This window comes from Sycon ciliatum, chromosome 11 (assembly GCF_964019385.1).
Source record: "Sycon ciliatum chromosome 11, ocSycCili1.1, whole genome shotgun sequence".
Lineage (NCBI taxonomy): Eukaryota > Metazoa > Porifera > Calcarea > Leucosolenida > Sycettidae > Sycon > Sycon ciliatum.
In genome coordinates, this window is record NC_088653.1 from 22,254,306 (window position 1) to 22,275,886 (window position 21,581).

General features: G+C 47.5%; 1 protein-coding gene across 1 annotated transcript; it reads left to right on the forward strand.

Annotated features, from left to right (window-relative positions):
• Positions 1-1,408: 1,408 nt before the first annotated feature.
• LOC135827181 (putative nuclease HARBI1) lies at positions 1,409-1,933 on the forward strand. Its single transcript, XM_065339709.1, has one exon. The coding sequence runs from the start codon at positions 1,409-1,411 to the stop codon at positions 1,931-1,933; it is 525 nt and encodes a 174-aa protein (XP_065195781.1).
• Positions 1,934-21,581: the final 19,648 nt, after the last annotated feature.

Sequence of the window (21,581 nt, forward strand, 5' to 3'; positions counted from 1 at the left end):
TGACCTATAATCAAGGGCGACTTATAATCAAGCGCGACTTATAATCAAGCGCGACTTATAATCAAGAGCGACTTATAATCAAGCGCGACTTATAATCAAGCGCGACTTATAATCAAGTGTGACTTATAATCAAGTGTGACTTATAATCAAGCGCCACTTATAATCAAGCGCGACTTACAATCAAGCGCGACTTACAATCAAGCGCGACTTATAATCAAGCGCGACTTATAATCAAGCGCGACCTATAATCAAGGGCGACTTATAATCAAGCGCGACTTATAATCAAGCGGGACTTATAATCAAGAGCGACTTATATAATCAAGTGTGACTTATAATCAAGCGCGACTTATAATCAAGTGCGACTTATAATCAAGTGTGACTTAGGCTGCATTTACACAACAACGCTGGGGGCGAAAAGGCAACGAAAACCTTTCGGATCCATGGTTCATTTACACGGTACGCGGATCAAAACGTAAAGGTTGTACACCAAAACGGAAGAAAACCAAACCGCTGGCCAAGGTGGAAGAATTTGAAAACGGAAATGTTCTGCCGGGAATATTTGAATGTGCAAACAGTTGAAACGGAACTGGGCCTCGGAACCGTCACGCTTGCATCGTTTTTGCGCGTCTACACGAAGCGCGAAGGATCCGGAAAAGTTCATGTGAGGAGTGTCGTCGTATGTGTGAGGTCCACAGCGGCCACGCGGGAACAAAATTTCTTGCTTTGGGGCAAGTAGTAGTTGGGGGATTATTATTATTAGTAGCTAGGGCCCCTCACGAAAAAGTGGACGCACGTTGGACTATTGGACTAGAAGTGTGTTCCATCAGTCGCGCGCACCTTCTCTTCTTCAGGACAAAGGAGTTTGCATCCTGTGTTTGTTGTGTCATGCTGTACATGGTAAGAAGTAGTAGTACTGGTGAAACAGTATTTATGACAGGCTTAAACTTTCTTCACCCCTGTCCTGTTACGAGATTGACGCGGCTAGACTGACCACTTGCCAGTTGAGTAACATCTTGTGAAGATGCGTCCTTTTCCGCTGGAGGAACAGGAGAAAAAGAAGGCAATCGTTGCAGTGTGATTCATTAATATGAAGCTTGTGCGCAGCCCAGGCGAACACCATTGTGCTAATGGCAAGCCGATGCCAGTCACAATATCAGCAGCGGATGTCGGAGCTCATGCAGTGCTACTTGATGGCAAGGCAGCAAATAAGTAGCTCAAGGCATGTGTGCCTATGAAGGCCAAGCGACGGTATTGGGTTCGGCCAGGACGAACAACGGCTTGTTGGGATAATATCCGGACTGGAGTTTCACCTGACCTTGAATACAAGGAAAACCTTCGCATGAGTAAGACTAATTTCGACTAGTTGTGCGACGAGCTGCGTCCGTACATCGTGAAGCAACACACTAATATGCGGGCATCCATCACCGTGGAGACGCAAGTTGCTGTACTCTTGTATTATGTGAGTGATGAAGGCCGCCTCAGCAAAACAGCCAACGCCTTCGGTATCTCCAGAGCGTCAGTGAGCATCATAGTCCGCCGAGTATCGAAGGCGTTCACGCTATGTCTTGGCCCCAAGTACATTGTTTTGCCCACATCGGAGGAAGCAGTGGGAGACCTCGTCAAGAACTTCCACAGACAGCATGGCTTCCCACAGTGCATCGGTGCAGTTGATGGCACGCATGTGGACATCAAGCAGCCGCAGGATCAGTCAACTGACTATATCAACAGGAAGGGCCGGTATTCCTTAAACGTCCAGGCAGCATGTGATTATCGCTATTGCTTCATGGATGTAGTGGTAAAGTGGCCTGGGAGTGTCCATGATGCGTGTGTGTTCGCTAATTCCCGGCTGAACCAGTTCCTGAAGGAGGTACGATTCCTCCTTGCCCCCGAAAGCTCCTGGATGACGAGAATGCCATCGGTGTGTTTCTGCTAGGCGATGCGGCCTATCCACTGCTGCCATACATTATGAAGGAGTATGTTGGCAGAGGCTCCACCTGTCAACAACAGTACTTTGGCTTTACACTCTGTCGCTCCAGAACGGTCATTGAGTGCGCTTTCGGCCGCTTGAAGGCACGGTTCGGTATGCTTCGACGAGCAATGGATGTCAATATGGATGACTTGCCATCCGTCATCTATGCTTGCTTTGTTTTGCATAACTATTGTGAGATGAATGGCGAGAGTGTGAGAGAAGAGCAAGTGCAGTGTGCTTTGCAGTGTGATCAGCACTACCAACAATCAAAGGAGCCCCCCAAAGAGAGTAAGAATGCAGAGGGGAAGAAAGTCAGGCGCATCTTGACCCGTTACTTCGATCCGTAATCAGTGGGACTCAGTCATCGTGGCAATCATTCTACTTCTCAGCCCTAGTCTCGTCACAGTTGCAAGTACACAAGCCTGACAAGGTACTCTTATTCCTTTTCATGTGTTCCTTTTCTTCTCTTGTACTCAGTTATTTTGCTTCATGTTTGCTCACTTGCGTTCAGTGGTAGTTGTGCAGCTGCTTAGCATACTGTACTTCTGTCTTGATCCTGCGTCCAATTTGTCTTCATTGCTAGCCATGCACCATATTATGTGTATGTTGTCATAATTTTATGATATGGCCGGCGATCTGCGAAAATCACCCTTCGGTGAGATGTAAATTTTTCGAGAAAATCGCGATTAAAGATTGATCACTGAAGCGTGACCAAGCGCAAACTCTGACAGCAGGTTGTCTTTGGACAGTCACGATGGCGGAAGGTGGAAGACGGTGATCGCTGGCTCAAACCGTTGCAGGCTTCTCGGTGGATGATACTTTTGCCCTTCTGGACCATGGACGATGATCTCTTATTTTTTGGGAGCGACATCGAGTGCTCAGATGAGAGTCCTGACGACGAGCCAACTGAGCTCGCTACGACAGAAGCGCTAGAGAGTGATGCGGAGGAAAATGTTGATGAAGCGGCGCCAGCGCAGGCCGATCAGCCTCTAGCTGCAAGTGGTCCCGGTAAGCGAAAGCGAAAAGGTCAAGCTGCGACTGTGTCAACACTTGAAGACGTTGTCGCTCACGTTGAGAAAGGCTGTGGGTGTCAGGGTGCAAACTGCTTCACTAACGTCGCACCTGACGACATCCCGCGCGTTCGCAACATGGCGGCGTGCTAGGAGCTAAGCAACGAGAGTTTGTGCTGCTTGCTGGGAAAGCTGAAAGCTCTAGCGAGACGTGGTGAAGAGTCTCATCACGTGGCGGCAGCCCAAGCTGGCGTCAGAGGTCGGATTACGTGTGAGTATGCTTTTGCTGGAACAGAAGTGTGCAAGGCTGTGTGTATTCATGCACATGACGCAACACTAAACAGAGCATACAATGAAGAGTGTCCAGTTGGGATAGACCACTCTGGGTGACCACACAACTACTGTACTGAAATCTACTGTTCATGTCGCCTCCTTATTGCCTGCTGGTCCGCCTCCAAGTATCCCGCCAGCACGATTGCCCAACCAACGTGCAGAATACCTCTACAAGCAGATTTGACAACACTGCGGCCATGAGGAGAATAGAGATAATAACTGCCCAAAGCTATATGTAGCAGCAGGTGCTTCACTGCCAGAAGAGCCCTAATTGGACTTGTGTCCACATTGCCATGTCAACAGTAGTTATTTTTCTTCTCTCATTGTCTGTAAAATAGCATCACGAAAGCAGAAAACATCAGAATTTTTTGGGCTCTTTCCCCAAATTCTGCACTGGAGTGTCCTAGACAAACCACCTCATATATCCGCAAGGAGCGGTCAGACTGCCCTGAAACGTTGGTATTTAGAGTAGCATGGATATGTGGTTGTTTTCCATAAAAAAAAAACTCATTTTTGCCAAAAAGTCACCAAAGGGTGATTTTCGTAGATTACTGGCCATATATTTGTCATTTTTTTCCTTCTTCTTTTACTCTGGTTTAATTTTGTTTGTGGAGAAGGCGGAGAGCTGGAACGCAGTCATCTATGCTGGTGGTTGTTTTTTCTTATTATTTCACGGAGAAGGCGGAGAGCCCGAACGTGCCGGTAAAAAAGCCAAAAAACCAACGTGTGTTTTCTTTGGTAGCAACATGGTACTTTATAATGAAACATGCAACAGATTGTTCATGTGTGTGACAGGTATGAAAGGTGTACTGTCATGAAATACCTCCTCTCATTTCACAGAGCATACCATTGCGTAGCTAGTCTCACATTTTCTTCACTATGCCTTAAGTACAGTCGATAGTTGCGACGAGATACTTCTAGGAATAATTACTTACATGTATAGGAATGAAATGAAAATGGTGAACTGCACACTCATTCTAAACACACATCAAGGCAAAGTTGGTGGGTTAGTTCCGAGAACGTTTTCTTGTGATATTCGTCTGGCGAATATCACAAACGATGAATATCGTTAGAAAACGTTGTTGGAAGTAGCCCACCGACTTTGCCTTGATGTGTGTTTAGGATGGGTGCGTAGTTGATCCATTTCATTTGCTATAATGTTGTTTCCCTCGAGGTTAGACGTATTAGGTTAATTTTGGATTATTTTTACTTAAATACCGGTATTAGATTTGGTTAATAGCAAGAAATCTTCCTATGGTGGTGTGTGTGTGTGTGTGTGTGTGTGTGTGTGTGTGTGTGTGTGTGTGTGTGTGTGTGTGTGTGTGTGTGTGTGCGTGTGTGTGCGTGTGTGTTATGTGCGAGTGTGCATGTGCGTGTGTGTGTGTGTGTTTCACTGGCCAGAAAAAGTCACTTCAATCAGCTGTGTGGTGGATACCAGGCTAAAAAATAGTGGCGGTCAATTCATCAGCCTTGCAAGCTGTTGAATAGTGCAATCCCAGCACAAGTTGCTGTCTAACATAGCTGTTCGCTATCATCACTTCCGCGATGGGCATGTCTGAGGTGACTGTGTGTGTGTGTGTGTGTGTGTGTGTGTGTGTGTGTGTGTGTGTGTGTGTGTGTGTGTGTGTGTGTGTGTGTGTGTGTGTGTGTGTGTGTGTGTGTGTGTGTGTGTGTGTGTGTGTGTGTGTGTGTGTGTGTGTGTGTGTGTGTGTGTGTGTGTGTGTGTGTGTGTGTGTGTGTGTGTGTGTGTGTGTGTGTGTGTGTGTGTGTGTGTGTGTGTGTGTGTGTGTGTGTGTGTGTGTGTGTGTGTGTGTGTGTGTGTGTGTGTGTGTGTGTGTGTGTGTGTGTGTGTGTGTGTGTGTGTGTGTGTGTGTGTGTGTGTGTGTGTGTGTGTGTGTGTGTGTGTGTGTGTGTGTGTGTGTGTGTGTGTGTGTGTGTGTGTGTGTGTGTGTGTGTGTGTGTGTGTGTGTGTGTGTGTGTGTGTGTGTGTGTGTGTGTGTGTGTGTGTGTGTGTGTGTGTGTGTGTGTGTGTGTGTGTGTGTGTGTGTGTGTGTGTGTGTGTGTGTGTGTGTGTGTGTGTGTGTGTGTGTGTGTGTGTGTGTGTGTGTGTGTGTGTGTGTGTGTGTGTGTGTGTGTGTGTGTGTGTGTGTGTGTGTGTGTGTGTGTGTGTGTGTGTGTGTGTGTGTGTGTGTGTGTGTGTGTGTGTGTGTGTGTGTGTGTGTGTGTGTGTGTGTGTGTGTGTGTGTGTGTGTGTGTGTGTGTGTGTGTGTGTGTGTGTGTGTGTGTGTGTGTGTGTGTGTGTGTGTGTGTGTGTGTGTGTGTGTGTGTGTGTGTGTGTGTGTGTGTGTGTGTGTGTGTGTGTGTGTGTGTGTGTGTGTGTGTGTGTGTGTGTGTGTGTGTGTGTGTGTGTGTGTGTGTGTGTGTGTGTGTGTGTGTGTGTGTGTGTGTGTGTGTGTGTGTGTGTGTGTGTGTGTGTGTGTGTGTGTGTGTGTGTGTGTGTGTGTGTGTGTGTGTGTGTGTGTGTGTGTGTGTGTGTGTGTGTGTGTGTGTGTGTGTGTGTGTGTGTGTGTGTGTGTGTGTGTGTGTGTGTGTGTGTGTGTGTGTGTGTGTGTGTGTGTGTGTGTGTGTGTGTGTGTGTGTGTGTGTGTGTGTGTGTGTGTGTGTGTGTGTGTGTGTGTGTGTGTGTGTGTGTGTGTGTGTGTGTGTGTGTGTGTGTGTGTGTGTGTGTGTGTGTGTGTGTGTGTGTGTGTGTGTGTGTGTGTGTGTGTGTGTGTGTGTGTGTGTGTGTGTGTGTGTGTGTGTGTGTGTGTGTGTGTGTGTGTGTGTGTGTGTGTGTGTGTGTGTGTGTGTGTGTGTGTGTGTGTGTGTGTGTGTGTGTGTGTGTGTGTGTGTGTGTGTGTGTGTGTGTGTGTGTGTGTGTGTGTGTGTGTGTGTGTGTGTGTGTGTGTGTGTGTGTGTGTGTGTGTGTGTGTGTGTGTGTGTGTGTGTGTGTGTGTGACGGCACAAACCAGGTTTATGCTATGGAGTAGTGGGTGAGTCATTTTGGATGTTTAGCTGCTAGGAAAGTAGGTGTGTTCGAATTTTACGTCATAGCTTTAAAGGCGCAGACGTACGGTAGCACTCTTTTTTTGGCACAATCGCATTTTGATAGAACATTTTCTTTGTCAATAGTAGCACACCTGATTCCATACAGCGGACAAGAGGATGATGATAATTATCAAGAAAAACGATATTAAAACTCTTTCAGAAGCATTGTAAAAACGGCGTCATGTGCCTGTTACCATGGTGGTGTGACCTGGTAAGCCCGAGGTACCAGAACCAATGGTAACTTCCGGGATGGTGTTATACTTCCATTCCCAGCTCAGGAAACATACTCATATTTCAATGTAGAACTGTAGGTAAAGTATAGGCTACTTATAACATGTCCTTCACGCTTTCAATGCCTACTGAACTTGATCACACGAATCCGGAATGGTGTGTCTGCTAGGAAGGTTCCCATGCAAGAGCAATGCTTGTTGGCTTAAATGCCATGCGGATTCCAAACCCAAGAAAGACGTGTTGCACTTTCAAGCCGCATTTAATATTGCATTTACCTGGTCTGGCAATATGATTCAGGCACGTGGTCAGCACGGTGTGAAACACGTGACATCAAAATACAATTAATAAGAGAGAAAGGCTGCAGAATGCCAGATTCAAACTGTCACCAGATAGACGCAGCTGAGATAGGTTGAAGGGAAAAACCAGAATTGCCGAGAAACTTCAAGAAAGATTAGAATGAAAAATGTAGGAAAGGCCATACAAGGGTTGAAGGAGAGATGGGGGACTAGAACTTAAACTCTGATAGTAGTAGATATCAAACTTGCAACAAGCGGCTTCATTACTCGAGGTCAAAAGAGCTGCCGCTATTGGAAAACGGTGATGCCGGAGGCTGAAACATGTCATTCTGTCGTGGCTGGCTTCGCATTGTACGGGGTGTGGCATAGCCCTGTGCGTGTGTGTACCAATGGAATGTGTGTGCTGAGACAGAGGCATAGCCGGTTGTGGAGCAAGCAGGGTCTGCAACATACTAAAACCTGAACTGATCAATTCTGTCATTCTCGCCATATTTGAGTTCAGGCTCTCCATTGTCTTGGAATGGTCGTTGTCAACCTGTGCCATTCTGTCAAATAGCTTCTTCTTCATCTGAAGGTCCTCCTGTGCCAGTGCCAAGGTTTGAGACTCAATGCTCGCTTTCCTCTTCAGCCTCTCCTGCTTATGATTCTTCAATTTGTTATCAAGGAGCGGCCGTCTCGAAGAAATGACGTCTTCTGTCAGCTCATCTGCGGAATCTAAAGCTGCCGGGGGATTGTCAATGTCTTCTTGGGCAGCATCAACAGCGACTGGTGTTGGCGATACCACCTGTACATCGTCCGTCTCCACACCTGCTGTTATTTGGGTTGTGGATGGGGAGCCACCCCAGATCTTCTGGCATATTTCGTAGAAGAGCGTCACAACTCTTCCAGAGCCGCTTCTGCTCCCATTGTCGAAAGCTTCACGATACTTAAAGGCGAATTGCTTTCACCTTCGATGCCAATATATCTCTCGTTATGGCTTTAAAACCGTTGCCCTGCAGCAGCAGAACACTCTCCCGGGCTTGGAGTCGATTCCATCATATACTTGTCGAGGATGTCAACATATTTACTTTTCACGCTGTCCCAATCAACACCTTCGGCCACCTTACTCGTTTTATAGTCGAGGACACAGGACAGGAGAAGCCGCACTTCATCTTCGCCCCAGACAAAGTTTTCACAGGGGGACTTCTTGGACGATTGACCCTTTGTCTTTCGACCGGTTGTCGCTGGGTCTTGTGATGCAACTGCCACTGGGGCACACGGTTGCGATGGGCCTGGGGCACCCAGCTCGCTAGCAGCAGAAACTGCTTCTGGAACAACTGGCACTGATGCTTGCGACATTCTAAAAGCCGGAAGATGCACCTGCAAAGCTCCGCGGACAACTGGACAGTCAGAACACAATTTGGATACTGACTTGGAAATACTTATACTGTGCTTGAACAGTACCTTGTGCACTCGACACACACACAAGGCGATGGGTGGTCATGGACGATGCAAACACAGCAAAACGCAATAGTACACCATTTCCAATAGTTCATCACGCGCGCGAGCTCCCTAGCTACTCCAACAAAAAATAAAGGCAAAATGTGGTGTAAAAGTTCCTGCGATGGCCCTTCGCGCTTGACCTACAGAAGTATTGTGTTTGGCCTTGCAGGACGGCGAACCCGCGCAACGCAGGCGTAACATGATGCCTGAGGCAAAGCAATGGGTGGGCCAGGGCGGTCGATACTAATGCCGCCATGGGCAATGCAAAAACGTACATGTTCCAATGATAGTTCATCAGTCGCGCTTCCTAGCAAACAAATGTATTTTTAGTTGTGTGGAAGTAACTCCCTTCGCGCGCACTTGATTGTGACTAGTACGGGAAGAGTATGTAGAGTATGCTAGTAAAAGTAAAGTTAAAAAGTTAGTTGTGAGGCGGCAACCCGCGTGACGCACACAGTCTGTGCAAGGCAACGGGCGGGCCGACATGGGTGAAGAAAAGCACAATGCATGTAGCCGACGTTCTTCGCGCGCGTTCATAGCTACTACCACAATCTTCATAATTATTATTGACATCATGTTCTTGATTGTACAAAAATGAAACGCCATGCATATATGCACGCGTAGATCTACGATTTCTCCTGCTCCCGACGTCACGTCAGGTGGCCAAGTTTTGGTAGTGTGACAGTTCCCGTGATGACCTTCGCGCTTGATTGTGATTGGTGCTCACACGACAACACGGTTCACATGACGAACTTTCGCGGATCCTTCGCGCCCGTGTAGACGCGCGAAAACGATACAAACTGTGGCCAGCTCGGATCAGCTCGGATCGTGTAAACGCACCGAAACGGAATGGCGCCTTTGAAGAAATACGGGATTGGAAACGGAAAACTGCCCGTGCGTTGTCGTGTAAACGCAGCCTTATAATCAAGTGTGACTTATAATCAAGTGTGACTTATTATCAAGTGTGACTTATAATCAAGTGTGACTTATAATCAAGTGTGACTTATAATCAAGTGTGACTTACAATCAAGCGCGACTTACAATCAAGCGCGACGTATAATCAAGCGCGACCTATAATCAAGTGCGACTTATAATCAAGCGCGACTTACAAACGGTTCACACGAGGTACAAACTGCGTATAACTGATTGCAATACAAAACTGCTTACCGTAAAGTCGCAGATAAAGCCGGGTTTGCATACAAGCACATCGCGGATAGAAGCCTGAAAATCAAACGGGTCAAATGCATATAAGTCTGTCGCGTGTAGAAGCCTGGCTTCTGTGCAGGCGCGGATCGTGTAGGTCAAGAGTGCATGCACTATGTACAGTGCATAGTAAACGTGAATACAAGCCTGGCAAAAATATCAGTAGTGCATTATAAGCATGGTTTGCATACAAGCCTGGTTTGCATTAAAGCCTGATGCAGAAACCGGCTTATGTTCTTATAAGCCCGGCTTTTATCCGCGACTTTACGGTATATCCAGCATGTGCTCACACGGTGTATGTGAAAGGTTGCATAAAAAAACGCGCGGATCCAAAAACCATAGAAACTCGCTGCCGGCATACGCGTGGTCTCATCTCAAATATTTTTAGAACAAAGTTTAATTTGCGTCTGAATAGTGAATAGTGTTCTTCATCGCATATCAGCCCACGACTGATTGGAGTATTCTTGAAGCCACAGTTGTCCGCAGAGCTAGCTGCACTTCTTATGCTGAGACAGTAATTGTAGTTGTTTGTTTGAAGTAAAGTTGTTTAGTCACTCACGCGCCAGCCGCGAAAATTACTCCAGGCTCCGAATGCGCTCTCATGTCAAACTGCGGATCAGCTTGGCTGCCCGTGGTAGTCGATCTCTTGTACTTCTTGTACATTTCCCTGGCTTTTTATTTCACGTTGTCTATTTTGTTGTGCACTATGAGCGCTGTCACCTCCAAGTCAAGGCCATTTTCCTTGGCAAGTTTGTTCAGCTCATCGGCAATTTCTTTCTCACGACTGAACAGCGCATTTCTTCATCTTGCCACTCTTCGTCTGTTGATATGCGCCCATAGGTCGATGAGCTTTGCCTCCAAAACTTCTGGAAAAATCTGGCGAGGCATCGTATAAAATTGAACTCAATCGAACAACCAAGTGAAAATAAAAAATCAATTTCAAACCACGTTGTCAGCAAGAAACAGCTTGTATCCTGCTTTCTCTACCCCTTCGGGAGTTGGTGAAAACATATTCGAGTTTTCCCGCCACAGGTGTAAGTTGTCAAGGTAACCACAGTACAAGAACACGTTGAAAGCATGATATACGGTGTTTTGTACCTCGTGTGAACCGCACCTTATAATCAAGTGCGACTTATAATCAAGTGCGACTTATAATCAAGTGCGACTTATAATCAAGTGCGACTTATAATCAAGTGTGACTTATAATCAAGTGTGACTTATAATCAAGTGCGACTTATAATCAAGTGTGACTTACAATCAAGTGTGACTTATAATCAAGTGCGACTTATAATCAAGTGTGACTTATAATCAAGTGTGACTTATAATCAAGTGCGACTTATAATCAAGTGTGACTTATAATCAAGTGCGACTTATAATCAAGTGTGACTTACAATCAAGTGTGACTTATAATCAAGTGCGACTTATAATCAAGTGCGACTTATAATCAAGTGCGACTTATAATCAAGTGCGACTTATAATCAAGTGTGACTTATAATCAAGTGTGACTTATAATCAAGTGTGACTTATAATCAAGTGCGACTTTTAATCAAGTGTGACTTATAATCGAGTGCGGATTCGCGCAGAGTGGAGTGGTGGAGCTGTGACCAAGATCTTTAGCAAGATGTGCAGGGAGAAGACATCCTCGCTTTGTGGTTTGAGGAATTACAGCACATCATTGTCGACGGAAAAAAAACTGCTATGCAAAATTGTTGCGTTGCTATGCAAACGTCGGGGTGTGTAGCAATTATTACTAATTTTTGAAGTAAATTAGTCCCTGGTGTATGTGTGTGTGTGTGTGTGTGTATGTGTGTGTGTATGTGTGTGTGTATGTGTGTGTGTATGTGTGTGTGTATGAACTACTGCCTCGCCTAATAGCTATCATCGCCTTCGGCAATGGGCTTTCCAAAGGTCCAAAGGTGTGTGTATGTGCGTGTGTGTGTGTGTGTGTGTGTGTGTGTGTGTGTGTGTGACAGTGTATGTGTGTGTGTGTGTGGGGGGGGGTATGTGTGTGTGTATGTGTGTGTGTGTGTGTGTGTGTGTGTGTGTGTGTGTGTGTGTGTGTGTATGTGTGTGTGTGTGTGTGTGTATGTGTGTGTGTGTGTGTGTATGTGTGTGTGTGTGTGTGTGTGTGTGTGTGTGTGTGTCTGTGTGTGTGTGTGTGTGTGTGTGTGTGTGTGTGTGTGTGTGTGTGTGTGTGTGCATGTATGAACAGGTCCTGTATCGAAACAGAGAGGTAGCCGACAATGTTCTTCCTGCAAGCGCTGGTTCCGCAGTGGCGGAGGTTTGGCGGTCCACAAGTGCCCCAGCTCCCAAACGCTCCCCGCGACATCGTCTCAGGCTCCATGCCGGGCGGTGCTGTCTACCATTGCTGCTCAGGCGACTCCTCCGCCGCCGCGTGTGCGGCTCGCCCTCTCGTGCTGCAAAGCCCACTGTGGGGCCTGTGGTTGGTGCTGCCGCTCTACTCGTGGATTCCAAATCCATAGCTGCCAAATATGGCTCTCTCGCCGTGCCGATTGAACATGGTCTCTGATCTTTCGGCGGACTGCCGACTTTCTGCCGTCGCTCGTCGTTTCCATGTTGTCGGCCCCGCAAGGGGACAAGTGAGGGTAATGGCAGTGTTTACCAGGACCAGGTGTGTGCATGAGTGTGTGGGTGTCTGTGTGTGTGTGTGTGTGCATGAGTGTGTTTGTGTGTATATGTCCTTGCATGCACATGTTGGTCTTGTAACACTTGTATGTATGTAAGTGTGTGCATGTATGTGTCTGCATGTATGTGTGTGCATGTATGTGTGTGTGTGTGTACATGCACATGTGGGTCTTGTGTGTGTCTGCATTTCTCTCTCTGTCTCTCTCTCTGTCTCTCTCTGTCTCTCTCTCTGTCTCTCTCTCCATCTCTCTCTCCATCTCTCTCTCCCTCATGCTGAAACACATACGCGCACGGTGAGACACACATACCATTGGACCATTGGACGCCCATCGCCAGAGGCGATGATAGCGATGCTACAGCAGAAGCCATAGCAGCTTGTGCTGGGATTGCACCATTCAACAGCTTGCAAGGCTGAAGAATTGACCGCCACTATTCAGCCTGGTCTACACCACACAGCTATGAAGAGGCTTTTTCTGGCCAGTGAATCCCTACTTTTTAGTCTTTTTTCATTTTTTCCACACACACACACACACATCACACCACATACTCCGGCATGCACTGGCTGTTGGTAACCACCCAGGAGAATGAAAGAAAAGTCAGGAGGAGTCTGAGAAAGAGAAGAATGACTTCTTGGATCATAATCGTCGGGAATCGAACCCGCAACCTATCGATTGGAAATCGCTGCGCATACCACTGCACCATATGGGACACACACACACACACACACACACACACACACACACACACACACACACACACACACATACACACACATACACACCACACACATGCACACATGCACACATACACACACACACACACACATCACACACACAGACATGCTCACACGCACACCTAGGTACATTATCGATCCCTGATTTCAACGCTAACCTCGAGACCTCTGTCCAGTTTAAAAGTTTCTTCCAAGACATTGACACTTGGTCCCTACATCTCCTGTGTCTTGTTTTAACTTTTCCTCTACATGTACATCTCAGCAGGGATGTGTTCATAAAAACAATACAGACACAATTTCAACTTTATCAAACTTATGAACACTTTTTACTCTCTACTTGTCATTTGTTTGTGTTTGAGCAGGTTCCTGCGGCAACGGCACAGCTTTCTTCTTTGAGAATGGTGATGCAGTTCTGAAGCAGTTATCTCTAGGACAAGTATGCAAGCAAAACACCATACACAGTACATGTGCAGTGCTATATGATACACTAGTAGTGCACTAGCCACTCACTCTCTATATATGTACACAGTGACCATAAGCAGTTCACCTCTATACTGACAAGCGTGACATGTGGTGTGACAATAAGAGACTTATGAATAATTATGACGTCATACAATGTTATGGTTGATGTTTGTGCAGGGCTTGGATCAGATCTGTCTTGACTTTGGAATCTTGCTGGCGTTGTTCTTCGCCTTCTTCATTTCCGGACTTCTGATACTGGTGTTGCGTATCCGCTACATCAAGCGCTAATGTCTGCCAGGCGCGATGCGTTGACGTGTCACTCTGAGGTGCTAAACCTGACTTGATGATGGTGTTGTTCTAGTGTTGAGATGATTCTGTATTCCGCTATGTTTGTCAGTGTCTTTCATGTTACTATTTTGTTAGTCATACAGCCCATATACACTCGTTAATGTCAACTTCAGTAGTGGACATTCCCAGACAAGTATTCTGCCTGTCACGTGTGTGTGTGTGTGTGTGTGTGTGTGTGTGTGTGTGTGTGTGTGTGTGTGTGTGTGTGTGTGTGTCCCATATGGTGCAGTGGTATGTGCAGCGATTTCCAATCGATAGATTGCGGGTTCGATTCCCGACGATTATGGTCACACACGTCTTTCTTCTCTTTCTCAGACTCTTCCTGACTTTTCTTTCATTCTCCTGGGTGGTTACCAACAGCCAGTGCATGCCGGAGTATGTGGTGTGATGTGTGTGTGGGGAAAAAATAATGAAAAGACCAAAAATAGGGATTCACTGGCCAGAACATGTCACTCCAAATAGCTGTATGGTGTAGACCAGGCTGAATAGTGACGGTCAATTCTTCAGCCTTGCAAGCTGTTGAATGGTGTAATCCTAGCACAAGTTGCTATGGCTTCTGCCGTAGCATTGCTATCATCGCCTCCGGCGATGGGCGTCAAAGGTCAAAGGTCAAAGGTGTGTGTGTGTGCGTGCGTGTGTGTGCGTGCGTGCGTGCGTGCGTGCGTGCGTGCGTGCGTGCGTGTGTGTGTGTGTGTGTGTGTGTGTGTGTGTGTGTGTAGCATTTTGGTGATAATGCAGATTAATTGGTGCACGCAGCTTTATGCTACCGCTCAATCTATGCTGCTATGTTTAATAGTGCTGTTACTGCATGCTCATGCTTTGCTGCTGGCTACGGTCGCGTGCTCATGCTTTGCTGCTGGCTACGGTCGCGTGCTCTGCACATCATGGTGTGGTACTCTGTGCGGCTTGGCGCTCTGCGTGATATTGAATGCGTCTCTCTACATGACATTGAACTACTTGTCTCTCTATGTGGCGTTCATACGTGACACTCGCCTCCGATGTGGGCAGCGTGTGGCGCGGCGTCATGATGGCGTTAGCATGTAGCGCTCAACGTGGGCGACATGCATCATTGCATGACTTGCTAGAGTTTTCTCCGTTATATATTTCGATCCGTTCTGTGTGAGGATCATTCTGGCTTGCTCGTAGTGTTTCACCCTCCCACCTCCCATTTCTCATCACTACCGTATTTCTCCGTAAGTTAGTACGTACTAACTTTCGAACTTAGCAGCCGCATGAGTTCGAACTTTGGGGGTGGTACTATCTTTCGGGGAGTACTTTTTTATCAGGGGTAAATGACACGCAGTGGGAAGCCTGCGCAACTCTAGTGTCCGTGCATATGATGTATGTACTGTACGGTGTCTGTACATGTAGGACGGGTACGAACTTACTATCTTTCGGGGGAAACTGTCTTTCGGGGTGATAACCTCGGCAGTGGAAACTGTATTGTTTATGGGGGGGGGGGGGGTACTAAGTCATTGGGGAGAACTTACTTACGGGGAAATACGGTAATTTGCTTTGATAAAGTGAATAAAGGGGGTGTTGGCCACGCTCATTTCCGGCTACTCAGGGCCTTCGGTCGCCGTCCCTTGGATGCAGACTCTTCTAGATACTTGGCTCCACCAACATTCTGCTCCGGCAGTGTCTACCCGGCCGACCCAGAATCCTCTCTCGTAGATACTTGGCTCCACCAACATTTTGCTCCGGCAGTGTCTACCCAGCCGACCTTGAATTCTCTCTCGTAGATACTTGGCTCCGCCAACATTCTGCTCCGGCAGTGTCTACGCATTTCTTTCCGTAGCCTCTCACTCCGCTAACACTCCCTGCAGTACAAAAATATTATTTTGAGTGTCTTGTGCTGACACGATGTTTTCACTCCATTTCCTTGTCTCTTCTGTGTTTCCTGAATTACACTGACAGTTGGCTGTTTGCAGTGCACCGGTATGCAGACTGTATGTTTGTTTGTGAAGAACACGTGGAGTGATTCACATGAATGTCAATCACTGGCATTGTGCATGGCTTAACATTGTGTGTGGTATGCCGGAGAAAGGTTTTTACCTGGCTCCTGTTATACCGGCACAGCACACACTCTGGTGCATAATTATTATGCATGCATGTTTGTGGGGGGGGGGGGGGGGGGGGAGTTTCCGAGTGAACTGGCTAATGATTGTGTTCGACTTCACAGACGTGCTCTTACAGATTGTGAGCTGAGGGGGGGGGGGGGGGCAAGAGTTAGGGGGCAGCAACGAATGTACGTGTGTTTGTGCATGTATGCGTGGGTGGAGGAGGAGTGTCCCATATGATGATGTGGTATCATGTATGTGCAGGGATTTCCAATCGAGATGTTGCGCGTTCGATTGGTGGTCAATTCTTCAGCCTTGCAAGCTGTTGAATGGTGAAATACCAGAACAAGTTGCTATGGCTTCTGCTGCAGCATTGCTATCATCGCCCCCGGCGATGGGCGTCAAATTGTCAAAATAATGGTCAATGGGTGGATGGGGTGCATGTGCGTGTGTGTGTGTGTGTGTGTGTGTGCGGGGGGGGGGGGGGGTGCACGTGTGTGTGCGTGTGTGTGTGCGGGGTGGGTGGGTGTATGTGTTCTAGAAAGAGGGGAGAGAGAGAGAGAGAGAGAGAGAGAGAGAGAGAGAGAGAGAGAGAGAGAGAGAGAGAGAGAGAGAGAGAGAGGGAGAGAGAGAGAGAGAGAGAGAGAGAGAGAGAGAGAGAGAGAGAGAGAGAGAGAGAGAGAGAGAGTAGCGCTCAAGAATTGAGAAAAGATTGAAAAGTGTTTGAAAATTATCTGCTATATAGACAGGCACGACTGGCAAGGAAAGCTCATACGGTCAACTCAGTGTTTGGCCTGGGCAAGAGGAAAATGGGCTTTGCACTGCCCCGTTATAGGCAAGTAGTTAACTGTAGCGGCTGAAAAATCAAGTTTTGTACAAGAATAGAACACACTGCTCACGGCCAGAGAGAATCTGTGCCGGGGCTGGTGCTGGCTATAACCATGGCAACTGTACATTGTCATAGTAACAAATCAGAGCTGTCCAATATACTGGAGAGCACATTCAGGATCATCTACCAGCGGCTGTAGCTCGGACACCAACCTGCGGTTATCCCCATCCTGTGGAGAGAAGTAGAGCCCACTAAGCTTGCTACACTGGCGAACAGCCTGTACGAACTGGGCTAGTACACGTCGTTCCTCCGATCTAGGAACATACGTGAAGGAATACCCGTGGACATACAGTACTTCCAGGTTCCTGTTAGAATGGAGAATTTCCAGAATGGACGTGAGCGGCACATCAGCACTGTACTCACTGCATAACCCGTCAAGTGAAACAATCCGCAACTTCCTACATGAACTCAGCGCTCGGCAGACCAAAGCTAAGCCGTCAATGCCGACTTCATTGTAACATAAATACACTTCCTCCAGGCTGGACGATGCGGACAAAATGGCTGATGAAAAGACATTACCATCGGTACAGGGATTCCTTTCCAAAGAGAGCACACGTACATGTGTGTAGTGTGCCAAGCCATTAAGAATGCAGCGCATAGCAGTGCTGGGTAAGCTACACCAAGCAAGGTGCACTTCCTGCACGTCCACACAAAAATGGGTTGTGAGGAAATGAGCAATGGCAGTGCAATCTAACAGGCTGAGTTGCACAAGACGAAAATTCAGAGAAAAGACCTGAGAGAAGAATGAACAATGGCCATTACAAGATGACGTACCTTGATACTGGCAGTGCTCTAGATAAGCTACTAACAAATCAGCTAGGCAACGGAGTTCTCCCTCGTCATCCGCAGCAGGTGTAGGAAGCCGTATAGGTGCAGCAGTAGCAGCCGGGGCAGCTCCAGGTGCCGATGGTGTCGATATCTCAGATGTTGCGCTTGTCATCGCATGCTGCTCACAATGCGATGCGGTCCCGGGATCCACTTTACGTACAGCCGACAGGAACACCTCTGCACTCGCCTCCGCTGCCTCGTTCTTCCATACGCTTACAAGAGTATCCAGGTACAAGTCGTCCGTCAACTCCCTGCCTCGTGGCAGAGCATTGTCGACACGCTGACGACCACGTCCTTGCCCGGCGGTGCCAACCAGCAGCTGATCGGCAAGCTCTTTCATCTTTTCAACTGACAGCGCCGATTTCAGCACCGCATGGATACGGTCCACGTCGTTGCTTTGCTTGGTTGGCTGAGAACGGCTCACAATGTCGTCGAGCAGGCGTGTATCAGTCTGGCTGCATGCACGTTGCGTACGGTCACGGTTGCAGATTATCCGCCACAGATGCTCTATGATGGCGACTGCTGGCTTTGGCGATGCGAGCGCAATCAGGAAACGCCAGAACATGGTCATGTGACCGCTGTAATGGCCGACTCTCCTCACCAGCCACGCAGCGTCGTTCTCGTCGTTCAGCATCTCGCTAGACACGTACCAGGCCGCCAAGAACTCCTGAATGGACAAGTGAGCAAAACGATAATGCCGGTCTTCTGTTGAGCTGGTGCTCTTGTAAGCCATAAGCAATCCTAATTCAATTGCAGGCGCGCTTAGTTGTACCGAAATGACATCCTCCTCGTTGAACACCATCTTTTGCCGAGCTAGCATAGAGAGTGCAAAAGCAGATAGCTCCTTCAACACTTCAATCTCGTCCGTCTTGATGGTGGAAAGCGTCTTGTAGCGTTTGCCCGCACGTCGTTCCATGACACGGCGAACAAGCGACTCGTACAGTCCTGTACTGGATTCCGGCAATTTACTACCGTCTCTGTCGTCCATGAACAATTCACAGGCCAGCGCAGCAAACAGAGGTGTACCCATTAGCGACATTGTGCCCTCTTGTGAGCGGAGCTGCTCCAGCATAGCCTCGCCTTTCACACCGCCCACCACTTTCTTCACGTATGTTTCAACGTTGTCTGGTGAGAATCCAACCACCTCCACTTGCTGTTGATACTCTCCACACTGCGACAGGGTATGAGCATCAGTACATGGTCGAGACGTCACCACCACATGCATATCACCACTACGCCTTCTCAACAGTAGATCACGCATGTATTCACTGCAGTTCTTCAACTTGCACTCATCCAGCCCGTCTAGCACAATGCAAAGACGGGACTGGTTGCTGCGAAAGAACCGGGACATCTCCAGCAGCTCATCTGTCTCCACATCCAGACTGGAGAATCGACGTGCCAGCAAGTCGCACAAGCTCGTAGCAGCTTGCACCTCGGCACGCCGTAATTCCACTGCCAATACCAGATCAAACTTTCCACGCCACAGCTCACCTTTAGACCAGAGGTATTCCAGCATGATCAGAAAGATCGTGGATTTGCCACAGCCAGCGCTTCCAAACGCTAGGACATTCCTCATGTTCTCTTCCACTGGTTTCTTGGCACGCGCCAGTAAACCAGAATCAGCTACCTCATGGTCACAGCCCGGGCGTGGCGCGGCCCCCGGATTGCAAGACCGCTCGGTGATAGCGGAGAAAATATCTTCCAGTTCAATGCCACGCTCGGCCGTAGCGACCAATTGCGGCTGAGCCTCGGAGAACAATTTCAACTGGCGTGCTCGTTCAGAAGCAGACGAAAAGGACGATGACTCGTTACGGAAAAGTTTGGAAAGTTCGTCCTTTGTCAGCAACGTCAAGTTGACAAAAATGTCTTTCAATGGGATTTTGGCATCGCTGGCAAGTCCACCGCTAATCTGAATACCAGCCTTCTCAACTGCCTTAGCCAGCAAATCACGGGCAGTTCGGACAGAAGCTGGCAACTTCTGCTCGTCGGACGCCATGGGTCACCGACTGGTTTGTGTCCAAGTAGCTGCAAGGAGCACCAGGCAACAACGTCGTGCAAGGAGACGCTACAAGTATTTTTACTTTGCCTGCATGACAGATGATTGTACGAATCCTGGGTGGTCGGTGTGCGCGAGGAGGTGACGGTACGTGTTTAGCTCAGAACTATCCTCGGACTTTGTAGATGTTGCGTTGTTTTTCCACCGCTACAAATCATGTATTTTGTGAAGTCCTTTTGTAATCATGGTAATGGTGGTAGGTAGATCTACATGACATGTACGTGGTTGTGATGGGGGGGGGGGGGGGGGGGGGGGGGGGGGGAGCGTAGACAATGGTAGATGCACAAGAAGAAACCCTTCTCATTACACACTGCACTGTGCTGCACTGTAAAATGAGTGAAAAATCTTTTTTTCGAAATATTAAATTATTTTTATTTCAGTGCTGTCTTTTCAGTATAGGGGCCGTCCGTAAATATCGGGGCCGTCCGTAAATATCGAACTTTTTTCACCAAACGAATTATTTTAGTTTAGACCCAACCCCTCCCTCCCTCCCCCTCAGAACGTAAAAATTGTTGACAGTCATATACATGCATATACAACAAAAGTCGCAAGTGTGTCATTGCTCATATGGCCATGTACATGTATCGAACTTTTCTGAAACGAAATTGGTCAACCCCCTCCCACCCCATAACGAAATTATTTCGTTTCGTGAAAAAAGTTCGATAATTATGGACGAACCATTATCTGGTGAGCCATACCCCGCATATGCGCATATGCACTGATCTAACTAACTGTTACTTGTAAGCATTGCCTACTGTACAGCTGTAGCTACGTGACACCGACTAGTCAGTACAGTCAAGACATGATTGTACTACTGCTGCACACCAGACTAAAGTAGTACATTATTCCCGTAGTGCTAGTGATGTCCATGGAGTCGTAATATTCCGACTCTGGGGTAGAGTCAGACAGTCAGTACTGACAGTTGGGGAGTTTTAGCAACTCGTGAACGACGAGCGCTCGCAAGTCATTATCCATTACTAATGGATATCGTTAGAGAGGTTTTAAAACATGCATGTTATTTCCCACGTGTGACGCCCAATTTCTCCTCAAAGTTGGCGTAAAAGTCCAAAGTTGGACGTGAGCTGCAGGTTACTTGGGTTGTTTTTTGACACGCGAGTCAAATAACGTGATCTGAACTAATTAATTATTTTGACATCACATCAGAAATACCGTGTATCTTAACCTGTCCAGTGTGTTTAGTGTTAGCAATGCGTTCACCTCTCATACAAGAAAGAACTGTGTATATGAATGGACATCACTAGTTTACAGTCGATATGCGCTAACACTTTACTTGAACAGTAACTGTGTGTGCTAAAAATGCATAGCAGCAGCAGGAGTTCTGATCTTGTATAGAGCGTGTTGTACGAGCGTAGAGGAAATGGAATTAGTCGCGGCTGAGCTTGTCTACCAGGGGTTTTCCCCATCCAGTGCATAGGAAAACAAGACTATTTCCTCCTCATTAATGATCTTCTCACTGTACGTCAGAAGATGGACACAAGCCTAGAAATCATCCACCAGCAAAAGAAAACGACAGTAAGGATTTCAACCTCAAGTTGGAGCTACTGTAAATCAACAAAATTTGGCCGGTGAGAAACTTTGGCCGATCTCCAAATGAAACTTTTGGCTTAGAGTTTTCAAAAAAGAAATCGATCAGTAGTTTGTGCTCTCACATGCATCCATGCATCATTTGCCTCTATGACGAACTTTGGCCGGCGATTTACTTTGGCCGGTTGGTACCCAGCGGCGAAATCAGCGAAATTAAATCTCCAGCAAATTAATTAGTTGAGTTACAGTACCCTCTTGTGAAATCAAACTTTTTTTGAATAAAATCTTCGCACTGCGCTCCTCCTCGCTTATTCAGCAATAAAATCAAAAAGGAAAGGAATTGTATGCCATAACGAATCAACTGCCCTGATTCGTACAGAACGAGCTCGGGTTGCTGTGCGAA